The sequence below is a fragment of the Ictalurus furcatus genome, chromosome 18 (assembly GCF_023375685.1).
Source record: "Ictalurus furcatus strain D&B chromosome 18, Billie_1.0, whole genome shotgun sequence".
NCBI lineage: Eukaryota > Metazoa > Chordata > Actinopteri > Siluriformes > Ictaluridae > Ictalurus > Ictalurus furcatus.
Window position 1 is genome coordinate 24,083,258 of NC_071272.1, and position 27,851 is coordinate 24,111,108.

The following is a 27,851-nucleotide window of genomic DNA, read 5'->3' on the forward strand; positions in this document are numbered from 1 at the left end:
TAAAGCTGTGTATGAAAGTTTTTTTTTTTCCCTCTTCACCTTTTCTCATTTTTTTTTTATGTGAAAGTCAAGTCTTCTGCCTTTATTTGTACGTTAACGAATGTGCATTTATTTTGTATTATGTATATAACAGAGGATCAACTTGTAATCCTGAAGCAGAAGAGTTGGATCAAATAAGAATTTTTGTTTTTTCTATATGCGTGTACTTTTGTCATCTGTGACTCCCAAGATGTTCGATGTAGTATCACACACTCCAGGTTTTCAGTGTTGGATATTTTATTCAGTCAATTTCGAAAGTGCAACACCATCATGATCTACATCCAGAACGACAGACACTGAAAAGTCACCACCAACTGCTTGACGTCGTTTCCCTGTTTTATTTTGTTTTTATTCCCCCCCCCCATTTAATACGGCACATGTAAACGTGTTGGGGTTCCGTGGTATTACGGTAATACACCAGAACACTGAGACCACGTTCGAGAGCGAACAGCGTGGTGTTTATCACAGTAGTGGTCCGTTTTGCATCGTTTGTCCTGCACCACGTACCTGATGTTTACTGGCACTGTGTAGTGCTTATTTTTATTCATTTTTTTTATAACTCGTATCTGATTCATATCTGAAAGGAAAATCTCTAACTTATTGCTTTTAATAAAACAAACATTTATAAATACACCTTAGCCGGGGTTAGCAGCTTGAACCGACGGACAACGTGAGCTTAGTCTTGTGACTTGGTATTGCACCTGATGTACACTAGTGCGGGTTCTTTATTTGACGTGAAGGTGATGGGATCAACGTGTGGGCATCAGTAGACCCAGGACACAGGAACCCACTGTGGGCTGGAGGAGGCGCGCTCCAAGGCTTCTTCCACACCTTTCACACACTCGTCCACGTCGTTGTTGACCAGGATCACGTCGAAGAAATGGCGGTAGGTGCTGAAAATGGTGTCCGATTCCTTCTGGATGGCTTGCAGTGCTTCCGACTGTGGCGTGGAGATAGAAAGCGGGTTATTGTGACAGATTAACAATGATATCTGTTCGATTTTTTACATCGTTGGGGTGTTCATGCATCGATTTAAAAAGGTATTGAATGTGTAAAAAAAGATTTAAAGTGAAATTTTGGTACCGGATGAATAGAAAACATTGGGAATGGAGATGCAGCTGACCTGATTGCCCGTGTTGGTTGGTGCTATGAACACGACGAGGGGAGCGAACTCGGCTGTTCTGAGGAGTTTCAGCGTCTGAAAGAAAACCGTGTTTAAGTGTGTGAGGGGAAAAAAAAGATTACAGGTTTAAATAAACATGTTTTAAGGAATATATTTCATCCCAGAGATTAACAAATGGGTCTAGAATGTGGTTTTTGCTCCATATAGCTGTATAACATCAGATAAAATGGTTTATTGAGCTTGCTGTAAAGTATGACTTCAGTGGAGCATTTTTATCAGCTATCATTACTGATCAAATGTATTCATATTAAAATAAAACCACTAAAATCTGTTGACCTACAGTGCTGGGGGGAAAAAAAAGTCAATAAGAACCAGTAATCAACGCATACACAACCAAACTCTTGACCGTTCCAGGAATTTCTAGAGCTTGAAGATCGTTGCAATGTGAAACTAATCCAATTCAAAACAAAAAGTGATCAATCACGCTCTTGTGCAAAATCTCTGAAAACAGCCTTGGAGAGAAAAAGGTTCCAGCACCTTAAATGGTTCCTTAAGTTTGCTCCGCTTGAAGCACTTCACTAAACCCTGAACCGGACAGCGTTCCTTCGTTCAAAGAAGCGCTTTGTTTGGGTCTACCTGAGGTTCTACATCCAGCAGTGCAATCTTGTCTTGCTCATGGATCTTCTGGATGGTCTCGATCTTGGTGCCGAACATGCTGCCCTGAAAACTTCCGTACTCCAGGAGCTCGTTCCCCACGATGCATCTGGTCATCTCGTCGTCAGAGACGAAGTAATATTCCTGTCCGTTTTCTTCGTCTTTCCTCGGAGATCTCGTCGTGTCTGGTTGAATTAAGAGATGTTTTATTAGTACTTTATACAGCGCCTCAAATCTGATTCAAGTGTTGATTAATGCTTTATTTTTGACTAATTAGAATAAACACAGTGTATATCCATGCTGATAATTATATTTACCAGCAGACTGTCGGTAAGGATGTACCTCTGGGACATTAGCTCGTGTAGATAGATACAGTATATAGAGAAAAGCCAATTCGTTCTACATCGCGTACGTTTAAGTTTACACTTACAGATCAAACACAAAATATTAAGAAGAGATCAGATTTACTATCTTATAAAGGTTTTTTTTTTTTTCTTCCTCCAAATAACCTGAAAAATCACATTGTGTGAGATGTGATCGAAACGAAACGTCAATCAAACTTGTGCCTGAATTCCGGCCTTGCCATGTCATGTCACGTCATTTAATTTGTCTATAGCTTGGTGGTTGTTCCTGATCCTGTGTACTATCTGTCATTTCACACTTCTCTACCGACGGATTTTCAGAATCTCGACTCGGACAAAACGAGTTTTTTGGAGACCGTCGTCACGTGTTTGCTGACCATCTCCAAAAACAGACCTCTTTTTGTCCGAGCGGAACGGAAGTACGGAGAGCAAATCGGATCGCGACGTCAAGCAAAAAGGTTTGCACCTTTACTGTTACAGCTCGCCAAAACGTCGTCCTGTATAAACCACTTACGAGGTGCGGGGTAGTCGAACTTTTCTGGGTATTTGGTCAGCAGCGAACTTTTGATGTGACTCCTTCCCACACCAGGAGCACCTACACAGAGGAGAAAAAAAAGACAGAAGTATGACTTCGCATCAGTGCGACGCACACGGTTGAATTAATGCTCGTCGCGGTTTCGCACAACACATCGGTGTTACGTTCTCCGGAACGTGTGCCCTCTTCGTACCCGTACTGACCTATGAGTACCAGCGTTTTTCGATTGAATGCAGGGAGCTGCACAACCTCTTCATAAGAAATGACATCAAGCTGATCAAAGACTGGAGGAAAAGAAAAAAAAGGTCCAGGTAAGATTCATAAATGTGTTAGAAATCCTTATAAAAGGTTGATGTGATACTTACTAGAACTGTGTTTCGCCAGATACTTGTCTTTGCATTTCTTCTTTTTGCCAAAAGGACTACATGACGGACTGGCTTCATCGCTGCGCTTACTTTTGCTAGCCACACGCCTGGGAAAAGATAAAAGCATAAAAAAAAAAGCAGAATAATTACTTCAGGAATCATGAATAACGTCAAATATCAATTTACATTCAAGTTGATATATCATTCTAATTGAATTGAAATCTAATTTAAATTGCAGTGACGTTATAACACCCGTACCATTCCTGAAGTTCTGGGGACGGTATGAGCCCGGCGAAGTCTTTGCCTGAATTGTCCACCCTGCCCTGCCACCAGTTCGGATCCTTCTTGTTGATGATCTTGATTATGTCACCGGTTTTGAATTTAAGGCCGGCCTCTTTGCATGGGATGAGCTCGTCCTTGGCAGGGTCGTAGTCGAACTGAGCCCTCATGTACATCTAGAGTAAGACAAACAATAGATTATTAAACCCACTCGCCGTGGTTGTGCTCAGTGACTCGACACCGATCTTGTGGTCAGTCCCTAAACATCTGAGCACCTTTAATGACTAGTAAACATGAGTGACGTGGAAACATAAAAGCTCATAATGGCCTTGTTAGGACTGTTAGGACTGTTCTACACTACGTTCGTATACACTATACGGCCAAAAGTTTGTGGACACCTGATCTTCACGCCCATACGTGCTTCGTATCCAAACTGCTGGCGCGAAATATTGAAGCACTCGATCGTACAGAACGTCCATGTACGCTGTAGCGTCACAATTTCCCTAAGAACTGAGAATCCCAAACACTGTTCCAGAACGACAATGCACCTGTGCACAAAGCGAGCTCCAGGAAGACATGGTTTGATGAGGATGGAGTGGAGTGGAGGAACTCTAGAAGAACATGGAGGATCTTGTACAGGAGTTGTATGGCAGAGTCTTGTTTATTAAAAAATTTTAAAAAAAGGCTTGTAGCTACATTTAGTTCTTTATGGTTGATGTGGTTTGAGCAGTGAATGAAGATTCTTGGGGGGTATATGAGAATGATATAAATAGTTCTCTGTAATGTTTAAGGTTTGTTCCAGCGTTTTTACCAACCATTTGGCAGCTGTGACGTTATTTGGGATATCACACTCCTGACTTTGTAATTGGTGCACTCGTGGTTTTGCGGGACTGTCTGATGTGTCCCATTTCTCATTCTTGGCTTCACACTGAGTGCACATGAGCAGGGATTAGAAATGTTACAGGGTACGAAAAGCAAAAATTTAACAAATATATTAGAAAACGCGCAAACCAAATGACTCTAAAGCAGTGTTCAGCAACCCTCTTCCTTGAGATCTAACTTCATACGGGTTCCGTCTCCAACCAAAGTCTAAAATTTAGTTGATCAAGAACTTCTCAAGGCAGTGATTAGATGATCAGACGGGAACGATTATGCTTGTAGCTAAAGTCTTCAGGACGGTAGATCTCCAGGAACAGCGTTGGTGACCACTGCTCTAAAATGCTCTAGAGTGAAGACGTTATTTCAAAAGAATGTGCTGTTTTTCATTCCAGTGTTTCAGGCCTTTCTTCCTGTGCAGAATTTGCCGCTTCCTGTACGCCCGGCTACAGGACAATACGAGGATAGAGAGCCGCTATAGCTGAGTTTTCAGAGATGGAGCGACGGCAGGATAATCTATGAAGAAATTATTTTCCGTACGATTTTGCAAGCAGAAAATCACAGTGCAAAGTAGAAGTTTCTGGTTAAATGCAGTGTTGCTTTTTTCCATTTATACCATAGTCTTCCTATGAGCGGAGAAGGCTTTCATATGTAAAGAAGCGTTCTTTTATTTCGTTCTTCCAACTAAACCGGAAGGCGCGTGGAGCTCTAGAGCAGGAACGTAAATGTTTCTGTTCAGGACAAACCAAAACGAAAAACAGATCATTTCTAACACTTGCTCATGAGTGCCCTCTACGCATCCTTCGGAGAACAAAGTGCCGGAGGAGGACAGACGGGTTTAGGGTGTCACTGTAAAGTCACTGGAGCTAGGACAGCGAGGGCAGGAGTGGGGCGTTTTCCAAACGACTGACCTCGAATGAGAAATAAATTCTGAAATTCCTTTAACGGTGTCCACGGAATGCACTGTGTGTCAACGCAGTGAAACAGCCCTGTTGTGCTAATCATGAGAAGAGTTTTTTGTTTTTTTTATTAAATGAAATCAGAATTGAAAGCTTTGTTAGCAATTACAAAAAAAAAAAAAGGCAGTATAGTGTTTAATGAGGAAGTGGGATTTTCTATGGTTAGCCACTACTGGTATCTAAATGACTAAATACAGTCACCTGATTGACAGGATTACAGGAGTCCCCTAATGAAGAACAAACCATGTGTTTGAAAGCAGTTTCTTTCAAATGTTATAAAGTTAATAGAATTTAAACATAAATGTAAAATCATCATCATCATCCACTGCTAAATCCATCCATCCATCCATCCATCTTCTATAGCGCTTATCCTTTTCAGGGTCACGGGGAACCTGGAGCCTATCCCAGGGAGCATCGGGCACAAGGCGGGGTTCACCCTGGACAGGGTGCCAATCCATCGCACACTCACATACACACTCACACACCCATTCATACACTACGGACAATTTGGACACGCCGATCAGCCTACCATGCATGTCTTTGGACTGGGGGAGGAAACCGGAGTACCCGGAGGAAACCCCCGCAGCACGGAGAGAACACGCAAACTCCGCACACACAGGGCCACGGTGGGAATCGAACCCCCGACCCTGGAGGACGTGCTAACCACTAAGCCACCGTGCGCCCCCACTGCAAAATATTTCATATTATTGGATTTCAAGCTTTCTTATTTCTATCGGCAGATAATTCGGTTTCTTTCTAGAAATAAATACTTACAATTACAAATAATTATCTGCCAATAGAACAAGACTATTTCAAGCTTGAAATGAGTCAGATATCTGTAAATAGTTTCTTATATTAGGAAATACAAGATAAATTTGACAATATTCAAGATATTTTCACTTGCTATTTTTTTTTTTTTACAGTGTAATAAAAATAAAATTAAACAACAACAACCTTTTACTTGAATAGAGCTTATTTCTCACCTAAAGGAGTAAAGTTAAAAACATACGAACATAAAGACAAACAAATGACTCAAAATAGAAGCAGTGTAGAGTTCTGCTCACCTCACAAACCATGAAGCGACTTTGCTGATTCGGGATGATTTTCAAAGTGACGGTGCCCTCTGTATCTTTCTGCGGTGATAATAATAATAATAATATTATATATTAAGAGCGTACCGTTCCTAAGAACAGCTGTACATGCATGGATCATCCTTATATCGCTGGCAGCTTTAGGAGAAATACTAACCAGAATCTTTTGCAGTTGGTCCACACTCTGATTGGCAACACTTCTACCGTTAATCTCAGCAATTTCATCTCCTTCATGTAAGGAACCTACGTGGATGTACTACAGATTATCCTCTGCCTTTTTTTCTTAGTGGATAAAACACATCTGTCCAATACCTTTAAATCTAAAGTCTAAGTCAAGCATCACAAACCTTGCCTGTGGATCATCCCTCCGTGTAATATTCTTGCCACCATGCACTTCTGTTTCTCGTTTAGTTTGAGAGTCACACCCTGAATAGAAACGGAGAAAAAAAAATAAATGTGAGCTTGATGACAAACATCTTGAACGATTCATAAATGGATAGAATCTTCGAACTGAAGACAGGACAGTACCAGTGGTTCTGACTGATGCTTCTCGAAGGCCACCTCGCGCATCTTAGACACTTCTTTGATGTTCATATGGCCAGTGCTGCCGTTCGTGTATACTGTCTCCTGCTCCTTTGCTTCAAATGTCTGCATGGCACACACACACACACACACACACACACACACACACACACACGCAAACACTGGGTCAACAGTCCAGGCTGGTGGTGGTAGAATAATGGTGTGGGGAATGTTTTCTTGACACACATTGGGCATCTTAATACCAAATCGAGCCTCGTTAGAACCCTAAAACCTATCAGAGCATCATAGCTGACCTTGTACATCTCTTTATAGCCACAGTTTACCATCTTATAACATCACAAAGTCGTCTCAAACTGGTTCCATGAACTTGACACTTGTTCGGAGAGCAAAGGGGGTCCTAGCCAGAATCGGTAAGTTATTAAAGCATAAATAATACACTGAAATGATCTGTACGTAGTGATTTCTCCTTCACACACCCACCTTGAGATTTTTTATCATGGCTTCACAAATACAAGGTATTCTGGATTTATTTGATTAAAACCTTCTCTTCATATCATTTGGGACACGTCTCGCGACGCGTTTTACAGCTTCCTACGATCTGAAATCTCTGGAAGAGTGTAGTGCGTGTGCACGGATAGGTCACGTACACAATACTTCACACACAGCGTTTATCCGCTAGCACCACCACAGGGTAATGTCAGAATGTCACGTTAAAAGCGTTCAGCTGTGCTTTATAGCACATATCTACTTGTGCCATTTGCTCTAGGTTAAAGATTAAACTTTCACATTTTTAACAACTCATTAGATCCCAACAGACATGACAGGGTTGTCATGGTTCTGGGTACGGCTCAGGAGGTCTGCAAAGTCGCGTAAAGGGAAGGCATCAGTAAACTCACACAACACTAGTGAACCCTTTCAGGGTTGTTTTTTGTTGTTGTTGTAGTTGATCGAAAGCTTGGAATAACGTCAGTGTGTAATCTCTCAACAGCGAATGGTTCTGAAAGGATTATTTGATAAAGCCATTTATCATGTTTATAAGTTTGCTTTTATAATGTCAAGTAAATCTGTGGAATTTTCTGGTGAGATACTAAATCTAAACGCCAGTAGTCCAGTTTTGATTTTAGTGATCCTAAAAGCCAACCTGATCACTTGCCACATTTGGTACTGACTGTTAATCTGAGAAAGTGCTAGAAAATGGCTGCTAATGAAGGATAGCACTGTTTATATCAGTACTACATAGCGCTTCCTGACTCTGATGCTCTTAGTGCTCAATAACGCAGCATAAGGGGAGAGAGGGGTAAGTTGTCACGTGGCTAAAGTTCTCACACGGGTCATATGTCCAACACCAGACGCGCTAACTCAAACTACATAGCTGTTTTGTGTGATTTTGAGTTCTGAGGTCAATTCTCTGCCACTCTGAGGTGAGCACAATCTTCTTACTGAACTCTTTTACTCGTATTAGAATAAAGATGCCCCGATACCAATATCCGATACCAGGTGATACTCTGTGGCGTAAGCTTAGGGTACACTGTCAAAACAAAAACCATGTACTCGCACCCAGTCTGGAAAAGAAAAGGCATTGATTTATCTCCAAATTACACAAAGGCTTTGGCGTAACATTTCACATCGGACTTGCTAAGGTGTATAAACTGACATGCAGAGCTTATGATATTGTAGTAAAAGCTACAAGCTTCTAATTATAGTACCAGAATGTTACTGTAAATTGATTATTATACTATATAGTTATGTCACGTTTGCCTCGCACATCCAGGGTTGGGGGTTCGAGTCCCGCCACCACTCTGTGTGCGTGAAGTTTGCTTGTTCTCCCCCTGCTTTGGAGGTTTCCTCCGGGTACTCCAGTTTCCTCCCTCAGTCCAATGACATGCGTCGTAGGTTGACTGGCATCTCTAAACTGTCCGTACTGTGTGTGTGAATATGTGTGTGATTCCGCCCTGCGATGGGTTCGCACCCTGTCCAGGGTGTCCCTTGCCTTCCCGAGAGTCCCCTGGGATAGGCTCCAGGCTTCCCACGAGCCTGTCTACGAGAAGCGGTATGGAAAATGAATGGAACGTCTATCCAATATTAAAAGTCAGGTTTTTACAAGTTTTCTCATCTTCATTTGGATTTGCATTCACATGCTTTGGCCGTGTAGGTGCCAATTTTTTTCCCCACATAAATCTCCTGACGTCACACCTTGAGATTTCTTTCTCTGGGGATTCGTCGACTTGTCGATTCGTCCCCGCTCTCCTCAAACATGTCACTAATACATTATGTACAGGGCCATAAAAAGTTACGCAGCTATAAAACTTGCCGATTAGAAATTTCTGGGCACTGCCCTTTAATCATGTAATAAGGAAAAGGATCACGATAGCAACGTTCAGCATAACAGCACAGTGAAGATGGCTCATGGTGTAATTCAGCTGTAAAGCAGTGAATTCAAGGCTCACGTGTGGAGCATGAACGCTAATCTGATGTGCACTATTGCATGACTCAGCACAGGCTAAAAGGTCACACGGTTCTTATGACTCTTAATCGCAGGATCAGGACTTTGGTCCTGTGCGGAGACTTTGAGAAAGAGCTCATGCAGTTCCTGGAAATGTTACTAAGGAATCTTCCCAGAACTTTTTCTAGCGTACGTGTGATTAGCACGAACTGAGGCTTCAACAGGTTTTCCTGGATTTAGAAAAGAAATGATATAATTGAAAGGGCAGGTATCTGGGTTGGAATATGGGCTAGTACTCAAGAGTGCTACAAACTCGAGCGACAAAGCAGTTAGTCTGCTGAAACGAAGATTTTTATGTGGAAAAAAATGCTAAAGTCAGCGAAAATACTGCTGACCATGCCTCTTTTCTCTGGGCCACACACACACAGGATATGAAGCGTCCTGTCAATTCAGCAACAATTGAAACATCAAGGTTCCCTTTTCCCACATTTTATCATCATCATCATTTAAAAAAAACCCAGGTATAAAATACAGTAGATCATAAGATATAAACATGCGAGCTGTGAGTATTATGTTTAAGTAGCATAATACTCAATTTCAGAATTCCACTTTATAATTGATATTAAATCAATGTTAGTGTTTACGTTGTTGGGGTTTGGACGGGGTGTAGGGTCTAAACAGTAAGACTTTGGCTCCAGGTCAAATCTAATTGGTGCAGGATGACTCATGCAGAAATACAGAGACACACAAGGGGAGGGAGGATCAGATGTCCTTATTTAAATACAGACACAAGCAGGATACTGTCCTAAATCTAGTAACCAGGATGACCAACTACTGATCAGTAGTAATTGTAAACAAAAAAAATATTAAGATGCTCAAAAACTATTTTAACCAGGGTTGCCAGGTCTGCACCCAACGGCCATTCAAAATAAATAAATATAAATAAAAATAAAAAAAATCAGGCAACCCCAAGACTAATGGTCAATAAAACACATCCAGTGGACAAGCAGTATAAAAAACATGCGATTTAACAAAACAGTTCCTCACCCAAGTCCTAAAATGGCATCACATTATTACTAAATTGTCACAGATAAAAGAATAAGTTGGAAAACGAGAAGACCACACAACATATCGTCAAAACAAACAAGTAGTGCTGCATGCGTTTGACTCAACTCGGACGCCTGAACTTGGAATGATGTCATTTTCAAGCGTTCAAGTTGCAAAGTGCGACTATCACACCACGACACTGCGCATTGTAAGCAACCACGAGAGTTTATACTGCTACTATAAACTTAAAGAGTAGAGAAGTGATATTTGAGCGGCCATGTTGAAACCACGTCATGTAGTGAACATGGGTTTGAAGAGGACTTCCTGACTTTCTAAGTAGGAATTCCAAGTTGAAGTTTGGTAGTTTCCTAAGTCAGCAGTTGGAAATTGAGTTACAAGCTTTAGTTGAAGTCCACTTACACCAGCTGGCCCCGTGAAACGACCAAACCACAAGCTGCGGCAGAAATCAAAAGCAACCCAAAATCCACCAGAATACCCTGTACATGGACAGTAATTAAAAATCGAGCCACTTCTTCTTCTAAAGAACAAACTGTTTAGAAAGTCGAGAACAAACGTCAGCGCAATATACTGTTCGGGTAATGAAACACACCAAGTTGGTTTCAGATCATCTGGATCAATCCTAAGTGTTTCCACAGCAACGTTCCCATACTGTTCTAACACTTCAGTTCAACACAGACAGTGGTTTAGATTTCAGAGTCTAAACAGAACCTGAAACTGCTTCGAGGCAGAAAAACCCAGCTCAGTCTTTCAGTCTTGCACAACTTTCCAGCTGATAGAGGCATGACGACTCCTCCTTGAAGAATCACTGCGAAAAACGCTGATGCGCAATGTCTGCCACGCGGAGGAAGTCACATGCTCTTAGCAAACCGTCTGAACAGCCAGCTCTAGTCAACATGTATAAGGAGCTCAGCTGAATGTGCAATTATACAACCACAGATTGAAAAGAACACGCAAAGTAACGTTTCGTAACAGCAGCAGGTCACGTTTAATCTATTTACTGTGTGACATAATACAAAAGACATCAAGTCAAGAAGAATCTCTCATCAGTTACTAACGCTAGTCAGATTTAGCGTATACTACTGGACCTTGAGATTTACTCTAGTATTGTCTGGAATCCATGCACAGTGAGGTAATTAACATTTGAAGGTCTAAAGAGGTTCTTCTTGGAATCCCCTGAAAAGGAAACGCTATGTTTATTAAAAGGGACAAACCAAAAACACTCCTGAGGTTGCTAAATGGAACTTAAGATTTATTTTTATACTGAGCTCCTGAGTGGTGCACGGGTTTGACGGGCAGAATGGAAAAGCATTTGCACCATTGTCTGGCGATTGAGTGTTTGAATCCCAACAATGCCACAGCCATCTGTAGCCTGGAGTGGCCTCCAAGAGAGCAAAATTGGCTGTGTTCTCTGGGTGGGAGGGGCATATGCGCTCTCGCTCTCTCTTGTACTCTCTCCTGCCAATTACAGTGATACTAACCAATCATGGGCGTCTGTGAGCTCATGGATCATGCTCATGGCTGGTGGATGGGAAATGGCCAGGACCATATTAGGGCTAAAGACAAACATACCAACAGAATATTTAACGTAGGGTGAGAAGCTCGGCTATCCGAGAGGAACTCAGAGTAGAGCCGCTGCTCCTTTGCGTTGAAAGGATCCAGTTGAGGTGGTTCGGGCACCTGGTAAGGATGCCCCCTGGGCGACTCCCTAGGGAGGTGTTCCAGGCATGTCCAGCTGGAAGGAGACCTCAGGGAAGACCCAGGACTAGGTGGAGAGATTATATCTCCACACTGGCCTTGGAACGCCTCGGGATCCCCCAGTCGGTGCTGGTTAATGTGGCTCGGGAAAGGGAAGTCTGGGGTCCCCTGCTGGAGCTGCTGCCCCAAGACCCGATAACGGATAAGCGGTTGAGGATGGATGGATGTACGGAATATTTAATGTCAGATCTTCGTTCATTAATGTCAGATGTTCCTTCAGGGACTGTCTTTACAGATCAATAGTGTAAGCGACATGTTGTGGTGAATAGTCAGAAGCAGAAGCTTGTATTTTTCTCACCAACTGATGGAGAATCTGGACAATTTGCTATAGTAGAACTCGTTTGTTTTTTTCCTCTAAAAGTGTAGGCTTACAGTATATACTACATCAGAAAGGGTTAAACGATGATTCATGTTGGTTCAGAATTGCTCTGTATCATCACACCATGTAATAAACTGGTACAGAGTACATTAACAGTACGTAGAAATCTGTCCAATGTCAGCAGATGTTATCCGTGTACCCACCTTTATCTTATCTTATCAGATCGACGTATTGAGACATTTCTCATCGTCTCTGATGCAAGCACATATTTAAATATTCAAAAGGAGTATTTCACAAAGGAGCATTTCACCACAAAAGGCCACTGGTGCAACAGTAAATGGATTTCAGACAGCAGCAGTTAAAATAAGGCTGATACGCGCTCCCAATTACAACCGCTGTCAAGTTTCTCGGAGCTGAAGATCCTCCTACACCACAGAAGACCACAACAGTTTGACGTGGTGCAAAACAACATCTGGTTGAAGTACTTGCTCGCGTGTGCGCACACCGAGTTCTTTAAAGTCAAGTCACATGGTGTACAACACTGAGAAAAACAACTTGCCTCACCACCCCCCGGCTCGTCTCCCCTTATCGTGTGACAGCTTAATCGCTCTGCACTGACTTTTGACCTACCACAAGAATTGTGCGTGAACATAAAATGCTTTTGAAAGGAACATTAAGTGCAAGTGAGAGGAATATAAACAGGCAAACAATAACGACCGAAACAAGAAATATTCATATGCATAGTTATTCACGTACACTGATATGATTCAGAGTGTAGAAACAGTACAAAAACAAGTGTAAATGTTGCCAGACGTTGTACTGCATGACATGTTTAGGCAGATAATGTCGTACCCTGTTCCGGGAAGCTTATAAAAACGCCAATCTGGCGCTGTTGAGCTTGGCTTGGATCAGTGTGACATTACTTTGATAGACGGTTCATTCATTCAAAACTGCTCATCTGGCTCAGTGTCTAAAGTGACATCTGCATTTAGATTTACAGGAAAAGACTAGTTATTAGTGAACATGGTTCTCCGTGATGTGAGGCTGAACTCCTTGGCAAATCTCACCGTGATAATATGATAGTATGAATAAAAAGATTAGTACGTCCACTCTCGGGGAAATGTGAAAGTTCATTTCGTCAACAGCGAGGATTGACAATGAGTACAACGTCGTGCAAGGGTAAGGGATTTTCGTGAACGCAGAAGCGAACCGTTTCCTGGTCCCACCGACTACTGTATTTGGAGTCATTGAGATTTCTTTGGTTCATTATTAGTTACCGTTATCTAATGATATCGAATTTGTAATGCTAGCATACTTCATGGGATGTGGCTTAATGTTATGTTAGCTATGGCCTTTGCAGTCACCATCCCTACCTTATGGAAGATTGTGGACCAACACGTCACAGGAATCAATTTCTCCAGTACAGTTCCAGAGACTTATAGCATCTACACCAGTGTGCATTGAAGCTAATCTGGTGGCTCATAATGCCCCAAAACCTTACCAACACCCTTTATGTTGGTTTTTCCTTTAATGTTTTACCCGTCTGTACATAGATCGTTTATGGGTTTCCACAGAGGGACAACCAGAGAGCGCATAGGAATTCTACAGTCAAACTTTTCTCTCTCTCTCTCTCTCTCTCTCTCTCTCGAGAAGAGTCTGAGGAAGTAGATGATCATGATGCGTCTGAAAAGTGCAGAAATTTCTAACACAAGCCAAAGTTACATATTCTCCAAGAGTGGGGGAGGGACAGCGTTAACGTTTGTACCGTTTATTTGTATGAAAGTTAAAGAAAAAAAAAAAAGTTGCACTTGTTTGGCGGGCAAATTATGCACGACGACATCTAGTAGAATGAACGTTTCAGAGCTGCGAGCGCTGAAAGCTCTAGGATGAGCCTCGGGGTGTGAACCATGCTGTGGGTTTTACACTTTAGAGACTTCATAGGCGTGACGGATGGATTGTACTAAGTAGGTGTTAGAGCTGATTACTGTATGTGACCAATGAGGTTTATTTATTTATTCATTTAATTAATTTTTTAAAAAATCAGCTCTGCTACAGGTACAGCATTGTTGTTGGTGCTTTTAATCTTCATTAACGTCTGCAGTGGAAAAAATGACTCTTAATTAATTTGCACTCAGAGAACTGTTTTGTCCTACTGTGCTTAATCTACAAGCGAAAGGTTTCCAACATTAGGGGGGGGGGACACATCAGGGGTATATGTTACGCAACCAGCTCCAAGCTGTTTCCCAGACTTCCCTGCATCAACTGCAGTGATGAGACATAGCAAAACACACTATCTATTTAGAGAGTGTTTAGCCTTCTTAGCCCTGGATACATGACTAAGAGTGGAGTAACGCCGACACCGGCAAGCATTCACTGGAGGAATCCTTCCTCAGCATCGTGTGTGAAGTTTAAGAATTATGAATCGAATGGTTTCATAAAACGGAGCTCTGCGACACAGTATACACCGCCCCATCTATCTAATCCTGTTTTTTTTGGCTTAGCACTCGATGGCATTTTGTTTAAGATGAACAAAATGTCGTCTTCCAATCTTTTGTTGCGCCTCTTAATCTTGTCACAGTTCATCATAAGCCTTGATGAGTCACGATGGGAGACAATAGAGCCGCGTTTCACTTACCCATCCCCCAGTTCAAGCTTTATAAGCTCACAACAGCAAAGACGTGATGACCTATGCCATTTTAATCGGATTTTGCCAATGCAATCTTGACAAATAAAACTGTATTAAATTCGTCTCACGTGAAAGTACAGTTAACCCATAGCTCTTAAGAGACAGAGGGAGATTATACATGTATGTATTGAAGAAACATAAAGACATAATACAATAATCGTCTCTCTAATAACATGAATCCATTACTCAGAACATTTGTCTCACTCACTGTGCCTCCTGTTATAAACCGAGATTCCACTGATGGCAAGAGCTGAGTCAGGCCATATGTTGTGTGAGTAGTGTGGAAAAGAGAATTAATCAACACTGATGAATTTATACCATTCACAAAATGACACTTAAGCTGATCGTGGCTGATTGAAGAAATCAGGATTTGGACAAACTGAATTGGAGCAAAATTGAAATAGAGATAGAGATTTTTTTTTTTTTTGTAGAATCAATTAAAGTAAGGGTGTGGGCAGTATAACACATATCATATCATTAATTATAATGGTATAATTTTAATTATAAGTCATCACCGTATCCATGATATTTCAGAAAAGCGTACTGTGACGTAAATTTATCACAATAATACCGCTATTACACAATCACATCACTCAGGCTTAGCTTTAATATGAATGAAGTCGAAAGAGGATCGACTGCTTAGTCCTACCTTTGCCGTAATCTTTCTAATATTTTAACTCTCAATACAGGGGTGGCTGATACAACAAAAATATCATAATCATGATACTTTAAGGCATTTCTGATGCACGATATGAATCACAATATTTAGGTTTGCTAACAAACTGACATCACTGTTGACAAGCAGTGTTGGTTGCTTTATATATAAATAAAACTTTTGTGCCTACAAATATAAAAGACTTGGGTGTGTGTGTGTGTGTGTGTGTCGAATGATACGTGATACGAATGATACAGTCGAATGATACGTGGTTAAAAATACATTTTACAATTGTAACATCAAATCAGCTGTTTCCAATCAGTGTTTGTAATTGATACGTTTAAATAAAAATAAAAAAAACGCTATCACGACATCTCCGAAAAGTGTATCGTGACATAACTTATCACGATACCGATGTGATGTCATATCGCTCAGCCCTTACTCTAAACACCATATTTGGAAAGCAGCGCGTTCTAAACCCAATTAATACTGGATTAAAAACACATACATATATACATACATACACATACATTATATATATATATATATATATATATATATATATATATATATATATATATATACACATACACATATATATATATACATACACACATATATATATATACATACACATATATATATATACACACATACACATATATATATATATATATATATATATATATACATACACACACACACACACACACACACATACATATATATATATATACATATATATATATATATATATATATATATATATATATATATATATCTTAAGCATGTTATGTTTTGTCCCTTCATCCTTGAGTAATGTTCATGGGGAGAACTCGAGTACATAACCGGGATGTAAAGTTATATTAAAGTATTATTACATAACCCTCTGGACGCTGCAGTTAACGCAAACCGGAACACGCCGGTACGCACTTGCGCATCAACCCTGCGCACGGTTTACGCAGTGATGCTATTCAACATGATGTTGCATGATTCTCTCATCTACAAAATATAAAACAACGACATGTTAAGAGAACATATTATTGACGAAACGTGCCGTTTGTTAGACTGCACATCTTGTTCGGGCTTTGTAGCTGTACAACAAGAATAAACGAATGAATTGTATAGTCATTTCTCCACAGAACAGATAGGCTATAATAGATAGAATGTTGCCTGGTGAGAATTTGATTCGTCTTCTGATTTTCCCTGAAGATATATTTATATATATATCTATAGTGTTGATTGTGGATGAACAGATGGTGATATTGTAGAGCTGTAGCCCGCTCGGGTGAGTGAGAGGGGTGTTCTCTTTCCTCCACCCGGAAGCCTCTTACCTGCTCAGTCTTGGGTTTGTTTTGCAGCAGCTGCTCCAGGTACAGATCAGACAGGGCCGTGCGCGCGCTGTTCACCCTCTCCAAAACCACCGCAGGCTCGTTCTTATCGGATTTTAACGTCATTGTGTTGCTCTCAGTCGATGGTGTGGACTGCGGGGAGGCGAGAGCAGGAAGGAGATAACGGGTCCTTGCTCGGACAGAGACAGAAAATAAAGAGAAAGCGATAAGGAAGCGGCGCGTGCAGATATAAAGTTCACGCGCGTGCACGAAGTCCGAAGTTCGGTGGGATCGGTATCGGATCTGATCGCGTGCCTGGGCTGACAAAGCCAATACACATCCGTGTGTGTGTGTGTGTGTGTTTATCTGTGTGTGAGGAGGGGGTTTGGCTTCGGTTTCCTTCAGACATAAAGACAGTAGCTACGTTTTGATGACAAAATCAATGGGGGGCGAAACCAGCACGCGACTTTATGCGTCATTTGATTGAGTTATTTATTTATTTGTGGCCCTGTTCTTTCTTTCAGTTCCTCCTAAAACAGCTGGTCAGGCAATAATATCAGTGTGAGTTTATTCTGCGCCACCAACCAGAACCTCCATAAGCAAAAGTGATGCAGTAGCCTACAGTCAGGGTTGCCAGGTCTCAGCAATATTTCCATTCCTGACTACACACACACACACACACACACTCACACACACACACACACACACACACAAAAAGATCTGAAATAATCCCAAAACAGCTCCAGGCATTGGAAAAGGGAGAGCCTTTTTTTTTTTTCTTCTTCTTCTTTTGTGTCCTCGCCTCAGCGTTTCCATGGAAACCAAGTTCACTGTGGTGCGCACGCATTTCTAATCACCTGGTACTGTTCTGGATTATGCATAATCCAGCCCTAATCCGTCTTTCCCCTCTTTCAATCATTGCAATACTTCATACAACAGAAATGGTTCTGCAGATTATGGACGCTCAGTCGGCGTTTATCAATCCGTACAGGATTTCACAGAGTTTCGTGAGTGTTGCGGCCAAAAACGCGGCAAGATTTGCGATGCGATTTTCAGAGTTTTTTGGGGGGATTTTTTTTTTCTTCTAAATCGGTGAAATCCGCTGTAATTTTGAAAAATTGCAAGCACCCCCGAATATTTGATTTAAAACAATATCTTGGTGGCCACTACTATTTAAAAAAAAAAAAAAAAAAGAAAGCAAAAACAAACAAAGCATCCCGAACCACCACCCACGGACTTGCTTTTTCCACCTGTAACCTTGTTCCCAAACGAACGAACCCAATGTGGCGTTTTAAAAATTCGACCCTGGCAACCCTGCCTACAGGATTCCACATTTCTCTGTTCTGTGAAAATGCAACACACCTGTCTGTTTGCTCAAAATTCCTTAAAATATGCCAAATATACACCTCCGCACCGTGTGGGTGTAGTTTGCGTGTTCTCCCTGTTCTTCGGGGGTTTCCTCCGGGTACTCCGGTTTCCTCCCCCAGTCCAAAGACATGCACTATAGGCTGATTGGCGTTTCCAAATTGTTCGTAGTGCGTGATTGTACCCTGCGATGGGTTGGCACCCCATCCAGGGTTGTTCCCCAAGTTCACTGGGATACGCTCCAGGCTCCCCGTAACCCTGTGTAGGAGCAGTATGGAAAATGCATGTGTGGATGGATGGAGGGATGGATGTGTGGATGGATGGAGGGATGGATGTGTGGATAGATGTGTGGATGGAGGGAGGGATGCATGTGTGGATGGAGGGAGGGATGGATGTGTGGATGGATGTTGTCTGACGTGTGTCTAACGTGAGCTATGAGTATTCACAAGGTTGCCAAATATAACAAAAGGCACACAGTTAAACAACATTATTGGCCGAAGCCTGGTAACACAATATTAAAGAGATGCTTTGGCCAAAATATTAAATTATTCAGTTCCCCTCTTCATTCCAAATGCAGGTCAACCAGCCATGGCAGGTTTTCTCTCTCAAGCGTTTGTTAGGATATCTTTGCCGTAGAGCTACAACGCTAGTGTCAAAAAAAATAACAATAGCTTATAGCTACCAGTTTACCATGCTTAATGCTACCATGGAGCATTAGTAGCAATTACCAGTGGGTGAAGATGGTCTACCAGTTTGACCAGCCTGGCCTGTGTTTTAGCAACTGGTAGCTGATGAGACAACACAGAGATATTTCTAGTTTTATATTTTTAAATGCAGACTTGTTCTGCGATTTTACAAAAATTATTTCAAGTATAACTGGTACAACTTAGCAGCATGATATTTTGATGCAGCTTTTTCGTGATGTAAAACTGGTAGCTTTAAATCTTTAGCTTCATTCCATAACTAAAGGAGCAAAATTTATCCGTGGGAATCATCCAGGAAAACGTGTAATGTGTATAAAACATGGATTTTAGGAGCACATGGATGACCCCTGTTGTCTGAATAAGAAGAATAAACGTTTATAAATTGATAACGTTCTTTTTTAATGAAGATATACCGCCACCTGCTGGTGGTTCCATCGAAGTGCACATAAATGCATAAAATATATATTACAGTACATGTTTTAAAAATGTATTCTACAAATAGAAAGAGCAGTTACACAACCGGGGTATTGATAGTATGTATAATAGAATTCACAGAATACAAGTTTACAGTGTTATTTATATAGGAATGATTCAGTAAATATGCAGCATGATTTTGGTAGATTATCTGTAACAATCCTCCAAAAACCCTACTGCATTAAAAGTGCTAGATTAGGGGTGTAATGAAATGCCGTGATCTGTATCTGTAATGGGGGACTGGCCCAGAGGCCCACTAAAATCTAACGTGTACAAGGTGCTAACCGAAGGGATGGGGCCTTGAGAAGTGCCACTAAGTCTTAAGAAGCAAACTTAGAAGAAGAAGAAGAACACGTCCAAAGAGGGAAAACAACTTATGGCTAGACTAGATATACTAAGATTGAGAAACCAACCCAGCACAAATGAGCCTAGCTAAAGGCTCAAGAAGAGTAAATGGAAAGAAGGTCAGAAAGGACTGTTTTAAGAAGGAAATAAGTAAATGCGAGGTTGTTAAAAATGTTAAAGCAAGGAACTGGAGAAACCCAAATAAACCTCAAGAGATCAGCTCCAAGAGGTTTGGTCTGACACAGGAAGAAAGCTTGAGAGCAGAGAAATCTGAGAGGTCCACCCATGAGGTGTTTTTAATTAGTTATTTATATATAGTATTATTGTTTTTTGTTTTTTATTTTATTTAAACCAAATTACAGGCTTAGTCTCAATGCCGTACTCGACAAAGAGAACTCAAGTCTAAGCGTTTGAGTAACCTGTAAGCAGCCCTTAAATAGACCAGTCACAGCTGGAGCCGGTTACCACTAATTACTGAGTGTCAGCTCTCTGTCTCCCTCTGGTGGCCGACCGGCGCCATGACGGCTTGCCCCTTACACAAACTAATAACTGTGAATCGTGAATCTTTGAGATTTGTAAAGTTCAGCAAACAGAAAAGCAGGGTACAAAAATCGAAATTAAAGTTAAATCTTGAAATCTGATGCAAGCTTTAGGTTCCTGATTCTTAATCTGGGGGAAATCTAACCTGAGACAGCTTTTGGTTCAACAGTCCATTCGATTGTGATGAAGAAAAACTTTGCAGGATGTCCAATCTGATTTACAATATCTAGCAGCTGAAATTTCTTTATGCTTTATCAAGCGCCATCACTGAAAGCTAATATTCAGCATTTAACATTCCAGCCACTTACCACAAATCAAAAGTAGGGCAGATTCTAGGATTAATTAAACGCTGCACACATGCAACTTCTGCTATTAAAACAAAGCTTTCACTTAGGTACTTTAATTTTATTTGACAGATTTCCAGATAAAAAGGCTACCCTGTGGTTGACCACATGGACATATGCACTGTGCAAGAGGTCTGAAAGTGATTTCCTGTGTAGTTTGCAGCAAAAAAAAAAGGCGTCTTGATTTATCTGACATTTTCTCACTCGTTCTGGTTAGCTGAGGTGAACCGCTGTGCAGCAACATTTTACAGCTCTGGACCATGCTGCATGTTTTGCTGACACAGACATTGCTTGTTCATGCTTTGACATTAGATTTCCACTTCCTGAGCCTCTGCAGTGTTTTAGAGGCATGCTGCTGGATGCGCTTGTGCTGCTGATTTGATGCCAGCTCTCGATATCTATTTTATCAAAATTAAAATAGACGTACGAGTGACTGAATTTAGGTCACCATAATATCAAGGCCTGTATTGCATGTATGTCTACATGCAACAAACTGTTTGGTTTACACTGTGACTTTCGATCTAACTGTAACTGAAAGTAAACACGTCAGGCAATTATATTGAGTGCGAGTTATATTGCGGGTAAAAAGACAGTTCCTTACAGTCCCGTCTGAACCTACTGGAACAGCAAGGCCAATTCTATTGTTTTCGCTATACAGTGAAGACATTTGGGTTTGAGATCAAACGATGAATATTAGACGAGAGATCAGGATTTTTGGCTTCATTTCCTCATGTTTACGTCGAGATGTGTTAATCAACTTAGAACGTGGCACCTTTTGTTTGAACCCACTCATTTTTCAAATAAAAAATATTGTAACACGTGACTGATAGGTGTTTCCTGCTGCCCAGGTGTGACCTGTTCAAGTTATTGTTTAAAGAATGAATAACTCTGAACATCTACTCTTGGTTTGAGCCATACGTGAAGACTGAATTTGATGTTAAAAAGGATAAACCAACGTGAAGACCAGCGAGCTGTCTATGGGAGAAAAGCAAGCCATTATGAAGCTGAGAAAAAGAGGGAAAATCAGTCAGTGGCATTATACAGACATTGGGTATAGCCAATACAATAATTTAGAATGTCCGGAAAAAAATAGAAACCACTGGTGTACCGAGCAACAGACACCGAACGGGTCGGCCGAGGAAAACTACAACAGCTGATGACAGAAACATTGTGAGAGCTGGAACAACCTCCACAGGGCTGAGGTGAAAGTCTCACAATCCACCGTTTGAGGAAGACTTCAAGAGCAGAAATATCGAGGCCGTACCACACGATGTAAACCCCTCATCAGCAGTAAGAATCAGAAAGCCAGACTGGAATTCGCAAAGAAATACAGAGACGAGCCACAAAAGTTCTGGAACCGAGATGAACCTGATGGAGAAAGAAAGGATCTGCTCATGAGTCATCAGTCAAGCAGGGTGGAGGTAGTGTCATGGCTTGGGCTTCACAAAAGGTCTGGAACAGGCTCACTAAACTTTATTGATGATGGACCTCATGAGAGTAGCAGCAGAATGAATTCAGAAGTTTACAGGAACAACCTGTCTTCCGACGCATCCAAATTAATCAGGAGGAACTTCATCATGCAGAAAGACAACGATCACAACACACTGGCAACTTCATCAGGGGGAAAGTGGAAGGTTTTAGACTGGACAAGTCAATCAGCAGACCTTAACCCAACTGAGCAGCATGAAGAGGAGACTGAAGGGAGAAACCCCTCGAAACAAACAACTACTGAAAGAAGCTGCAGGAAAAAACCGAGAAGAGTCTCGAAATGACAAGAGACTGAACCAGCACCTGAGTACCCCGTATGGATAGAAATGGACGAATCCTTCTGATGTTGTAAAGGAGAAATCAACATGAGCGTGTCAGATTAGCAATGTGAGAGGAAGAGGACAGTTGATTGTTCATGGTTACCCCAAGGTTGCGTGCACTAACCAAAGGTGAGATGTGAAAGTTGTCCAGGGAGATCACAAGATCCTGACATGGTGAAGAATCACCTGGGATGAACAGCAGTTCGGTTTTGCTGGGATTAAACAATAGAAAGAAATATGCACAACTCTGACTCTGTCTAGAGGAGATGATCCACCAAATGTCAGTAACTAGGTAAAGAGGGGAGTAGTCAGAGACACAACCGAGAGACCAGCGGTAACTCAGATAGGAGAAGCTGTTCACAAGGCAATCTTAGCCTGACACTCCGCAAAGCAGGGCCGAATGCTAGAGAGGAAAGCCATTCATTCAAAAAGCTGTATAAAAGAGGACTCATGAAACAAATGGAAAAAGATTCTCTGGTCAAAATTTAACTTCTTGACCTTGGCACAAAGTGTTAAATTTGACGGAAACCCGACACTGCTCATCACTGTCAGAACACCATCCGCACTGTGAAGCACGGTGGTGGTAGCATCAAGATGGATGGAGCCAAATACATGGCAAGCCTAGAAGAAAACCTGTTTCAAGCTACAAAAACCTGAGATTCCAACAGCACGACGATGCTAAGCGTAATGCCAAAGCTACACTGGAATGGTTCAGATCAAGGGACCTGGCCCAGTCAAAGTCTCCATCCATTCTGACAGAGCTTGAATCTCAGAAGAATCTCAGAAGATCTCAGAAGAATAGGTAAAAATATCAGGATCCAGATGTGCAAGGCTTAATTTAATTTAATTTCAATTTTATTTTATTTGTATAGCGCTTTTTACAATAGACATTGTCTCAAAGCAGCTTTACAGAAATATCAACATGGTATACAGATATTAAAGGTGCGAATTTATCCCAACTGAGCAAGCCACTGAGTGGCGACGGTGGCAAGGAAAAACTCCCTAAGATGTTTTAAGAGGAAGAAACCTTGAGAGGAACCCGACTCAGAAGGGAACCCATCCTCATCTGGGTAACAACAGATAGTGTGAAAAAGTTCATTATGGATTTATATGAAGTCTGTATGGCCTTAGGAGCAGCCGTAGTCCCAGCAGTCTGGAATTAGAGAAGATTTGAGCTCCATCCAGAGGCAGAAAGGATCTGGATCTCTAGTATCTCCATAAATTCATGTGGGGCTCGGCGAAAGGAGAGAGGGAGAAAAAAGATTATTATGACTGCGAAGTAGTAGAACAGAATCTAGTCAGGGTAGGCTTGAGTAAACAAATACGTTTTAAGCCTAGACTTAAACACTGAGACTGTGTCTGAGTCCCGAACACTAACCGGAAGACTGTTCCATAACTGTGGGGCTCTATAAGAGAAAGCTCTTCCCCCTGCTGTAGCCTTCACTATTCGAGGTACCGTCAAATAGCCTGCATCTTTTGATCTAAGTAGGCGTGGCGGATTATATAAAACCAAAAGGTCGCTTAGATATTGTGGCGCGAGACCATTTAGTGCTTTATAGGTTAATAAAAGTATTTTATAGTTAATGCGAGATTTTACTGGGAGCCAATGCAGTATTGATAATATCAATTAGCACGTTCGCTTCACACCTCCAGGGTTGGGGGTTCGATTCCCACCGTGGTCCTGTGTGTGCGGAGTTTGCATGTTCTCCCCGTGCTGCGGGGGTTTCCTCCGGGTACTCCGGTTTCCTCCTCCAGTCCAAACACATGCATGGTAGGCTGATTGGCGTGTCCAAAGTGTCCGTAGTGTATGAATGGGTGTGTGAGTGTGTGTGTGATTGTGCCCTGCGATGGAGTGGCACCAGGGTGTACCCCGCCTTGTGCCCCATGTTCCCTGGGATAGGCTCCAGGTTCCCCCGCGACCCTGAAGAAGGAGTAAGCGGTAGAAGATGGATGGATGGATGGATATTTCACACCTTTAAATGACTTATTGTGTTGCTCAAATGGTGAAAACCCCAATTAACTTCATCTCCAGATTGAAACACTTACACACCTACGAATTTTTGGATTTAATTAACCACTGCAGATAAAGACTATTATATTTTGCAGTGTGGTAAATGAAACCAGGCAGAAACTAATATATGATCAACTGTAGAGTCTATAGTAGATGATACGGAGCCATTTCCTCATGTGTGATGATTGTGGGTTGGGTTTCTCTGAACTGACACAATTTTTTTTACCACAAATGAGCATAAAGCAAGCGTAATATGAGCAGAGAAGGTTTCCTGCACAAGGGTTCACATTAAAGCGACCTTTGTTACAGCCCTACAGTAAAGGAAGAAGGTCACAGAGGTAAGAGTGCATTCTTACAGCAGAAAGATTTGACATTTTTAACACCCACATCTACAAACATTTATTTTATTGTGACTGTAATTATACATTTTGGATTTTAAAGGAAAGCTTTTTAAAAATATAGGTGAATTTCGACTCTGTGATTACGTTACTCAACAAACATATGACGATTTATGACTTTCAGATTAAAGGTGGTCCAACAACTGTAATGATAACCATGTTGGACTCATTCTTTGAGTTTATGCTACACACATCAACTAATCATTTTCACCACATAATTATATTACGCTTGCTGGCTCTGTCAGAAAAAGGCACTGAATAGGTACACATTTGTTTGTATAGGTACAATGTTGGTCCTCAAATTCAAATTCTATACTTTAATTATTAAGTTTCTCTAAACCAGTGGTTCTCAACATTTTTCCAGCAAATGAGCCAAGGTGGACATTTAGAATTTCCTGCAAGCCTTGACCACACTGCGTTATTTTTATTCCAGATTCCTTAAATAAAACTCGTACATTCCATATTGAATAAATATTATCTTTGTCTAGACGTCTGTTTTTCCACTGAGTCAGGCTCACCAGATGCTTGTTGAAGAATTAGCGGAGGTAGATCAATGGAGAAATTTGTCCACTTTATCGCTGAACTCCTACGCTAGTGTCAGGACAGTGGAAAAGTCTAAAATGTCGCATAGGCTCTTCATTTAAATGTTTGACTCAGTGGTGCCTAAAATTCAGCTTTATAGACTGATATTACGTTTTATGTTGTAAAATAAATGAACAAATCAAAAGAGGAGGTTTTCTCTAATGACCCCATTTGCAAATCAAGCAACCACATAAGGTTGTGTGACCTAGTTTGGGAACCGCTGCTTTAACCAAAGATAAGTAAGACCTATCATGGAAGCACCACTAGAGTGACAGGTGTTTGTACCATGAAACACCAGTTTAACACCTTTTTCTGAAAGTGGGTTGAATGAAACAACTTTATTTGTGCCTCTGGGAAAAGGCCGTCCGGTGCTTAACATACATAACGAAATGTAATAGCTTTTTGTGGTATTTTACATTAGAACCCGAAAAGAGTGACTGAACATCTTGGCTCTGCTCCACAGGCACAATGTCTCTGGGACTCAACTTCAGCAGCAATGATACCTGTGAGATCCATGATGGAGCCCTTCCACACTTCTTGCCCATCTGCTACAGCATCATTTGCTGTTTCGGTCTCCTCAGCAACACCATCAGCGTCTTTGTTTTCTTCGTAAGACGCCACGATGATACCTCCACAGCGGTGTATATGCGCCATCTGACGCTGGCCGACTCACTCCTGGTCCTGTGTTTGCCACTGAGGATCTACTACCATTACAAACAGGGGCCTTACTTCCTGTGCAAAGTGGTGGGTGTCTTCTTCTACATCAACATGTATGCCAGCATCTCCTTCCTCAGCCTGATCAGCCTGGACCGCTACCTGAAGATCGTCAAGCCAGTCTGGGTCTTCCGCATACAAAAGGTGCTGTGGAGCCGCATAGCCAGCTACATCATCTGGGTGGTTCTCTTCATTGGAACCGCTATGTTCTTTGTTAGTAACAAGCAGGAAAACCCATGCGACAAGATCTGCTTCCATTTCCACGATAAGGGGCTGTTAGCTGGTAGCACCAACCTGGCTGTGGTAGTGCTCTTTGGTGTCTTGTTCCTGGTCTTCATCGTTTTCTACGTGAAGATTGCACTGAAGCTGAGGACCATGGAGATCGGAAAAGGCGACCCGAACACACAAAACCGCAAGAAGCGTCTTGTGCTGAAAACGTTCTTGGTGCCCGCTATATTCACGCTGTGCTTCCTGCCGTACCATGCGGTCAGAGTGCCGTATGTTCTGGCCCAGATGGATGTGATCAAAGAGCTGGAGAGCAAGCAGCTGTTGCACACCTTGAACGAATACACCCTGCTTCTATCTACGCTCAACAGCTGCCTGGACCCTATCATTTATTACTTTCTGTCCAGCATATACAGGAAGACAATCCTATGTGCCATCCAGGGCAAGTTTAAAACCATGTATGACCTAAACAGGAGACGAATTAGCATTAATCGATCAATTACAGAGATTTAGCTCGAAGGACTTATTGTCGTCGTACATGCTGTCGAGTAAATATTCGTGACATTTGCACAGACTGTACAGTACAAACGGAATTGTAATGTTGATGTTGCGTAAAAAACATTTTATTTTAAAATACTGATATGTTTTCATAGCAGGTAGATTATATCATTTATTTAGAGACATATATTACTCATCTACTCATGATTCAGACGTCTGACCTTTTTAAAAGCCCTAGAATTTTTTTTTTTAAGGTTGTGCGGGGGTCTATATGACATTTTTTGAAAACTTTTTTTAATTTTTGTGGTAAACTGTGCAGTGTGTTAGCTAACCACGCTGGGGTTATTAGATATATTGTGTTAAATGTTAAAAAAAAAAAAGCTCATTATTGTGGTGGAGTCTGCAGCACTAACATTAAAAACATCTAAACAACATGTCATCTGGAATTTCCCCCTGAATGCGAGCTGCTTGATCTTTCTGCTGATGATTTCAGATTATGTTTTATTTTCCTGCAGATGAACAAAAGATGAAGAGGTAATCATGTCGACATATCATTGTATATTCTGTAAAAATGTGTGTATTTATAGATCTTTTACATCTGGTATTAGTGCTTATTACTGATATTCTGATATTCATTTTTTATATTATTATTATTATTATTATTATTATTATTATTATTATTATTATTATATTATTATTTATATTTTAAATGCTTACTTTATCATATGCTATGATAGACAAAGTAATTTAAAACAATTTT

General features: G+C 41.2%; 2 protein-coding genes across 2 annotated transcripts; one reads left to right on the plus strand and one right to left on the minus strand.

Moving 5' to 3' along the window:
* Positions 1 to 285: 285 nt before the first annotated feature.
* On the minus strand, positions 286 to 17,429 carry mpp1 (MAGUK p55 scaffold protein 1). The gene is made up of 12 exons (XM_053648296.1): positions 17,087 to 17,429; positions 6,812 to 6,931; positions 6,631 to 6,709; positions 6,441 to 6,526; positions 6,257 to 6,325; positions 3,337 to 3,533; positions 3,079 to 3,185; positions 2,917 to 2,997; positions 2,693 to 2,773; positions 1,799 to 2,001; positions 1,163 to 1,237; positions 286 to 979 (listed from the first exon to the last, which is right to left on the minus strand). Exons 1-12 carry the CDS (start codon positions 17,207 to 17,209, stop codon positions 803 to 805), a joined length of 1,398 nt encoding a protein of 465 aa, XP_053504271.1. The 5' UTR covers positions 17,210 to 17,429; the 3' UTR covers positions 286 to 802.
* A 7,447-nt stretch (positions 17,430 to 24,876) lies between these two features.
* On the plus strand, positions 24,877 to 27,759 carry gpr34l (G protein-coupled receptor 34 like). The gene is made up of 2 exons (XM_053648300.1): positions 24,877 to 25,012; positions 26,118 to 27,759. Exon 2 carries the CDS (start codon positions 26,123 to 26,125, stop codon positions 27,104 to 27,106), a length of 984 nt encoding a protein of 327 aa, XP_053504275.1. The 5' UTR covers positions 24,877 to 25,012; positions 26,118 to 26,122; the 3' UTR covers positions 27,107 to 27,759.
* The last annotated feature ends 92 nt before the right edge of the window (positions 27,760 to 27,851 follow it).

Excerpts from the sequence above, each read along its gene's own strand:
- mpp1 (XM_053648296.1), bottom strand. The coding sequence starts at position 17,209 with ATGACGTTAAAATCCGATAAGAACGAGCCTGCGGTGGTTTTGGAGAGG. Across the intron at positions 6,326-6,440 it reads ACCAACTGCAAAAGATTCTG|AAAGATACAGAGGGCACCGT; the intron begins GTTAGTATTTCT and ends TTATCACCGCAG. Across the intron at positions 980-1,162 it reads CAACCAACACGGGCAATCAG|TCGGAAGCACTGCAAGCCAT; the intron begins GTCAGCTGCATC and ends TCCACGCCACAG.
- gpr34l (XM_053648300.1), top strand. The coding sequence starts at position 26,123 with ATGTCTCTGGGACTCAACTTCAGCAGCAATGATACCTGTGAGATCCAT.